The following is a 7,647-nucleotide window of genomic DNA, read 5'->3' as shown; positions in this document are numbered from 1 at the left end:
TGGGCAGAGTTTCTGCAGCCTCTGAATCTAGTTGAGAAGAATAATATGCTACAGGGCAAAGCAAGGATCCAAGGGATTGAATGAGGAAGCTGGAAGCCATCTGTTAATGTTCACATATTAAAAGAGAAAAAGGCTTACTATTATCTGGAAGTCTCAGTGCTGGGGCTGATAACAGGGCTTTCTTGAGGTCTGTAAGGGCAGTAAGAAGTTCTGGTTCAAGCTGCAATGGTTCTGAAACGTTATCTTTGGTTAGGAAAACTAAAGGCTGAATGATCTCACCAAAAGAGAACCCACTGATGGCAATATCCAGCTGCCCCAAAAATAGCATGAAATTGTCTTTTGGTTGTGAGAACTGACAACTGTGAAAGAGTTTGTATGCACTTTGGGGAAACAGAGCAAATGCCCACAGACAGACCTGCTCCACCTGGAGCAGGTACTGCTGTACCTTTGATTTAGAAACCTTATCACCCCTCAGCTAACATTGGAGAAGATGATAGCTGTTATCTTAGCAAGCCTTGACATTGAATGCCAATAGTAGGAGCTCATCAATGTATTGATCCAGAGAGGAGCCCTTGAAAGTGATGAAAGCTAAATGCCGTTGTAAAATTTGAGATTAAAAAATTGGGACTTTTTGCATACCCTTGAAGCAGATGAGTCCACATACTTTGTGTGTTATTCCAGGTGAAGGCAAACAGGTGCTGAGGTCTAGGTGAATGAGAATGCTTTAAAAAAAAATGCTGAGCAAAGATTTGTCATAGTAAAACAGGTAGCCTCACAGGGATTTGAAGAGATAATGATTGCAAGATTGGGGACTACTGGGTGTTCAGGTAGAACGTAAGCACTAACAGTGCATAAATCTTGCACAGAGCAATAAACAGGTTTACCATCAGGGCCTGGCTTGGGTTTCTTAACAAGGAGGATAGGAATAGTCCACAGAGAGTCGGAGATGTAAGGTGGAAAACTCAGACTTTACTCTGGACTCTCTCCATTGAGAGATGGAAAGTTAGAGAGCCACCAGGGGAAACATAAGTTTATAAAGGACAGCACAGCCTAACAGGTTGACAGGATATTGGGAATAAGGAGAAAGTGCTCTACTGACAGGGTGTCAAGAGTTACCATATGGGGAAACAATTTGGGGATGCTTTGAGGCCTCTTCGAGGATCCTGACAACATTTAGAGATCCAATAGAAGTACCATCAGAATCTGGTTTCTATATCAAAACTGAATTAGAAGGCCCAGTATCCAATAAGCACCTGTAAATTATGTCACCAACTTTAAGGGAAACATGGGGTTCACTGGTGCAGGGAGAGGCAGAGACTGGAATACTTGGGGCAAAGACATCGGGATCAGGGGAAAAATAAAAAATCCTTCTCAGAATCCAAGGTCTCTGCCCCTCCCCTGTACTCTCAGGCCAAAGACCCTCCCTGGGCTCCTCCAGGGTCCCCTCTATTCCTATTCCTTAAGTCTCACTTGCTCTTTCTACATTCTCTGGCAAAATGGCCCTTTTTGTGACAATAAAGTCACTGGTGCAGCCCCTACCCCACTTCCCTGATACATCTTGAATGGGATCCAGAGCTGCTTGGGCAGGGACCCAAGCTTGGAAGGGAGCCGAAGCTGCTTGGGCAGGGGCCAAGACTGTATGAGGTTTGGGCTTAGGTTTCTCCTCTTTATTTCTCCCTTCATAAACATATTGAGTGATGCTTTTAAGCTCACCAATACCCTTTTCATGCCATTCAGGGCAATTCTTATGAAAATATTTTCGTATTTCTGGCATGGATTGCCTAACGAAAGAGAATGAATAATTCTCACATCTCTCAGATTGAGTGGATCTAATCCCACACACTGCTTAGCATTCTTAGACAACCTGTCATAAAAGTGGTTAGGGGTTTAATTTTCTTCCTAGACAGTTTCTTGGAACTTACTCCAATTTTCGGAATGGATAGCTCATGTTTCCATGCCCCTGATCAAAGATTCCCTAGATTGCTGTAGCCTGGTGTAGTAGGCAGAAATTTTAGGTTCCAATGAGGGTCTTGTAGTGGCCAATTAGGAAGACCCATAGGGCCAGCAGATACTCCTCAATAATGGCAGTCCTTTCCCCAAGAGAGTAAAGTCTCCATTAAATCAGTTATATCTCTCCAGCTAGAGTTATAATCTCTAAAAATGGCCTGAAATTGGGTCATAATAGCCCTAGGAGCCTCATCAAATTTAGGAGCATCTCTTCTCCATGTGGCAAAAAAGATCAAATCTCCTGTCATAATAGGAGATGGGATAAGATGGAAGAGGAAGAGGAGAAGCCAAAATGGTAGAGAGGTAAGTGCTAGGAGAAAGCAGTTGAAGAGGAAAGGACAGGACAGGATATAGAGAAGAAAACCTATTGGGGGTATTGTGCATAGGTATTCAGATAAAGAAGCCTGGCAAAATCATTATTCTATTTGGTATGGATGAGATTTTTCAATAGCTAGCCTCAATTTTTTTAGTTTGTAATATTCAAAAGTGCCATATTGGAGCCAAAGCAAATTATCAGCTGAATCTCTTGAAGTTTTAGACAAAATTTCACGTAATTCAATAGCGTGCTTTTTCTGTCATTCCTGTTTGAACCAGGAGCTTCCTCTGGTCCTGATATATAAGAAATTTTTCCAGGAGGGTTCCCTTCAGGATACTATTACCAGATCCTTAAGGGAGCTTTCCCAATGTGTGGGACCTTATCTTAGCTTGAAAGAATTTGAGATTAAGGGGGAATCTGACTTCTGGGACAGTCTTCTACCAAGAAGTACCTTAGTTAAAAATCAGCCAAACCACACTCTAAGGAGTTCTAAGAGGACATCCCAGGGCCCAGGGCCCCTCTCAATCAATTGACTCACCAAAAAACTGTCACGAGTGGATTTATATTAATTGAGGAAACAAAGTCCAAGCTATGTGATTTATTAGCAGAGCATCCATAATAGACCAGGTCAAAGGCCCCTCAATAGGCACAAAGACCCCAAATACAGATTTTGTATGGATTTTTATACATTAAAAGAAAACAATAAATAAGATTCAAAACAGGATATAGGATTAAGTAATCTAATTTTTTATTGGAGGAAAGATTGGGTACTTTTCACGTCGGGATGGGGAGAGTGAATGGAATTCTCCCAAATCAGGTGATTTATAGGAAATAACAAAATGGAGGTTGTTGGCAAAATAGAGTCATCATAATGTATCTAGAAGGCATTTGCTGAATTAGCTCATTTCATACACATAGCAACCTGTGTAGAGTTGGAAAAGACATCTAAGACAGATTTTTGGTAAGCTGTGGCCCAAGGGCCAAATCTAGCCATAGGGCCTTTGAGCTAAGAATGTTCAAAAAAATTTATGTGTGTGTGTGTGTGTGTGTGTGTGTGTGTGTGTGTGTGTGTACTTTTAAAAAACAATACTTTATTTAAAAATGTTAAAATTATTCTTAGCTGGCCAGCTGGTACAAAAACGGGTGGGCTGGATTTGACCTTAAAGGAGGATAACTTCAGGGAGGGATTAATTATAAGCAAAACAAACTCTAATAATATTTCAGAGGGTGGATCATCAGGAGAAGTTTTAATAGGAAAAAAGGGTCAAAACCTTTGGAGTCTGGTAAAGAGAAGAAAAAAAGGGGTTAAGGGGGTTGGATGCAGAATCTATCAAGCATGGAACACTTGTATTAAGCACAGTGCTTCTTTCTTACAACCCTCTTCTTATTTGTAAAGAAAGGGGTTGAACAGGAGGTGCAAAGAAAGGACAAAGTATAAGAGAACAGAATGGATGGAAATACAACATGGATGATTATAACTGTGAATGTGAATGTAATGACCTCCACCAAAAAACTGAAGAGGATAACCAAATGGATTAGAAAGCAGAATCCAATATGTTGTTTATAGCAAACACACCTAAAACCTAAAGATTTACTCTGATTTAAAAGTAAAGGGCTGGGACAAAATTATTTGTTGTTGCTGTTGTGGTTTGTCCTTCATTCTCAGAGAGACCATGACATCAGGAAGGTGATGTCATGACTTTCAAGTGAATTGGATTTAAGTGAGGGAGGGCTGTGAAGGAGGGAAGGGGAGGGAAGTGAAGGGAAGGAAAGGGAAGGGAAGGGAAGGGAAGGGAAGGGAAAGGAAAGGAAAGAAAGGGAAGGGAAAGGAAAGGGAGGGATTATCATTTCCACCAAGGTAAAAATCGACTTGATATAAAGAGATAAATAAACATGAAAACTAGATTATGCTAAAAGGTACCATAGACTATGAATTAAAATCAATTTTTAACATATATGTACCAAATTGCATAGCATCTAAATGCATCAAGGAAAAGCTAAATCAGCCACTCAAGTATTTTTATTCTCATTTTATAGATAATAAACCTGACACTCAGAGAGGTTAAGTTAATGCCTGATAGTGCTAGTAAGAAGTGCACTTTCAGTAATTCCACAAATTCATCAAACACTTTAGCCATAGGTACAGCAAATGAAGTGAGGGATACTATTATGACTTCTCCTGGTAGTGATGGTTGCCAGTTGTCCTGATGAATGTCTGGTCACTGGACCCAGATGACTCTGGAGGAGAAAGTGAGGCTGGTAACCTTGCATGGCCCTCCCTCACTCAAAACAAAGTCAATTGCAAGTCATGTCATCATCTTCCTGATGTCATAGTCCTCTTCAAAAACAAAGGGCAAACACAACAACAACAATAAAGTGCTGATAGATGTCTGGGACTTACAAACTGTCAGGAGTACAACCTGTTTCTGTTCAACAGCTTTAATCTCTCTTTCTCTCTCTCTCTTTTTCCTCCTTCATGGTAGAAGGAAATTACCCCTAGGTAAGAATTCCACAAAACTTACTGACCCCCACTAAATTTTTCAAGGTATGTAAAAATATCTGTTTTAATTTTAGGATCTGTACAGCTACCAAAATCATTTATCAGAAGTATTGGAGAATGGATTTTTATGCTACCTGTTGTTTAGATAGCCAGAATTCCATTTTCATGGTGAGTACGGTTTGTTATAACAGATACCAAGACCACAGGCAAGAAGCAATCAGGCTCTGAATGTGTCTGGGATTTTATTGCTGCAAAACTTCTCTAGAAATCACTTCTATGTGGGCATGTGAGAACTCAAAAGGGACAAAACATTGAAAGCAAGCAAAGGGTATAAAACTACTACATTGTACCAATGCAACAGTCCCTGCCATGTGTACAATAGAATAGCCAAATTGAAGAAATAATTTTGTACTCATGTTATATACATATTTCTTTCTTTAAATAATATTTTATTTTCCCTAATTACATGTAAAAACAATTTTAACATTAATTTTTTAAAATTTTGAGTTCTAAATGCTATCCCTTCTACCTTCCCTTTCTTCCCCCATCTCTGAGCCAGTAAGTATTCTGATTATAGGTTATCCATGTACAGTCATGTAATACATATTTCCATATTAGTCATTTTGTGAAAGAAAATTCAAACTCCCCCCACAAAAAAAAGCAAAAGGAACAAAAGAAGGAAAGAAGAAAAGAAGGAAGAAAGAAAGAAAGAGAAAGAAGAAAGAAAGAAAGGAAAAAGAAAGAAAGAAAAATTGTATGCTTTGGTCTATATTCAGACTCCATCAGTTCTTTTTCTGGAGCAGATAACATTTTTCATTATGAGTCCTTTGGGATTGTCTTGGATCATTGTATTGCTGAGAAGAGCTAAGAAGTCATTCACAGTTGGTAACTGTATAGCAATTGCTGTTACTGTGTACAATGTTCTCCTAGTTCTGCTCATTTCTCTCTGCATCTGTTCATGTAAGTCTTTCCAGGTTTTTCTGAAATCATCCTGCTCATTATTTCTTATAGCATGACAATTGTTCCATTACAATCATATACCACAACTTTTTCAGCCATTCCCCAATTGATGGACATCCCCTCAATTTCCAATTCTTTGCCACCACAAAAAAGAGCTGCTATAAATATCCTTGTACAAATAGGTCCTTTTCCCTTTTTTTAAAATCTCTTTGGGACATAGCCATAGTAGTGGTATTGCTAGATCAAAGTGTATGCACAGCTTAATTGCCCTTTGGGTATAGTTCCAAATGACTCTCCAGAATGATTGGATCAGTTCACAACTCCACCGACAATGTATTAGTATTCCAATTTTCCTACATCTTCTCCAACATTTATCATTTTCTGGTTTTGTCATGTTAGGCAATCTGATAAGTGTGATGTTGTTTTAAGTTTCATTTCTTTAATCAATAGTGATTTAGAGAATTTTTTTCATTTGATTATTGATAGCTTTGATTTCTTCTTCTGAAAACTGCCTATTCATATTCTTTGACCATTTATCAATTGGAGAATGATTTGTAGTCTTATAAATTTAATTCAGGTCTTTATATATTTGAGAAATGAGGCCTTTGTCAGAGATACTTGCTGTAAATTTTTTTGTCCCCAGTTTTTTGCTTTCTTTCTAATCTTGGTTGCATAGGTTTTGCTTATACATTCTGTAATGTTCTCTGTCTCTTCTTTGGTACTAAATTCTTCCCTTATCCATAAATCTGAAAGGTAAACTATTCCATGCACCCCTAATTTGGTTATGGTATCACCCTTTATGTCTAAATCATGTTACCATTTTGACCTAATTTTGGTTGTTGGTCTACACCTAGTTTCTGCCTTACTGTTTTCCAGTTTTCTCAGCAGTTTTTGTCAAATAATGAGTTTTTGTCCCAAAAGCTTGGATCTTTGGGTTTATCAAATACTAAATTACTATGGTCATTTACTGCAATGTATTGTGTACCTAATCTATTCCACTGATCTACTGCTCTATTTCTTAGCTAGGATCAGATTGTTTTGATGATTACTGCTTTATGATACAGTTTGAGATCTTGTATGGTTAGGTGACTATATGCATATTTTTAAGTGGAAATCCAGGACTGAACTAACTATGGCACCAACAATTACCAACTGACCCTGTTTCTCCACTGCTGGCCTGATGACAGTTTCCATCATACGCATTGGTTTTTTTGTTGTTTCAACAAATTTATAATGATATTTTTCAAATGTGTTGGGACTAGTGCACTCCAAGAATGTGAACTCCCATGCAGATCCACAACTTGTCAGTGTCTTCTTGTCTGAGAGACTTGCTTTAGGACCCTGAGTGGTTAAATGATTCGCCAATAGTAGCTAGTATGTGTCTGAGGCAGGACTTTCACACAGGCCTCTTGGTTCAAAGGCCAGTCCTATGCTCACAGTGTCACTCTGCCCCTTCTTTATCATAATCATGGCATCTCAAAAGCCTTACTGTATTTTAAAGCTTTAATAACTCAAATCCTTTAAATTGCTAAGACTTTTGGGATACCCTACATATTTATTTTTTGCTAGATAAATAGGCTTATGTTATCCTGAAAGTTGTTTTAATTTGCATTAGTTTAAATTGCTAGTGAGGCTGTACATTTCTATACATGATGAATGAGTGTATTTTGTAGGGGTAGAACTGGAAGGGACCTTAGAGGTCAACTCCTTCATTTTACAGATGGAGAAACTGAGACTGAAGGGGAAAGTGGCTTGCCTTCACACAAGGAATAATTAGCAGATCCAGTATGTACTTCTTACTCTAAATTCAGTCCTACTCTTTCCACCATATTAATTGGTTGTGTGAATGAGGGGGGAGAAAAGC

General features: G+C 38.5%; 1 protein-coding gene across 1 annotated transcript in view; it reads left to right on the top strand.

The window, feature by feature from the left end:
* The first annotated feature begins 399 nt into the window (after nucleotides 1–399).
* RCL1 (RNA terminal phosphate cyclase like 1) overlaps nucleotides 400–7,647 on the top strand; it is a 55,020-nt gene continuing 47,772 nt past the window's right edge. The window contains exon 1 of the mRNA XM_027863074.1: nucleotides 400–433. Coding sequence (XP_027718875.1) covers nucleotides 400–433 — 34 coding nt within the window. The remainder of the gene's footprint in view (nucleotides 434–7,647) is intronic.

The sequence above is a fragment of the Vombatus ursinus genome, unplaced genomic scaffold (assembly GCF_900497805.2).
Source record: "Vombatus ursinus unplaced genomic scaffold, bare-nosed wombat genome assembly UNPS02014770.1, whole genome shotgun sequence".
Classification (NCBI taxonomy): Eukaryota; Metazoa; Chordata; class Mammalia; order Diprotodontia; family Vombatidae; genus Vombatus; species Vombatus ursinus.
The sequence above is the reverse complement of the archived record's forward strand: the minus strand, read 5'-3'. Positions and strand labels throughout refer to the sequence as shown.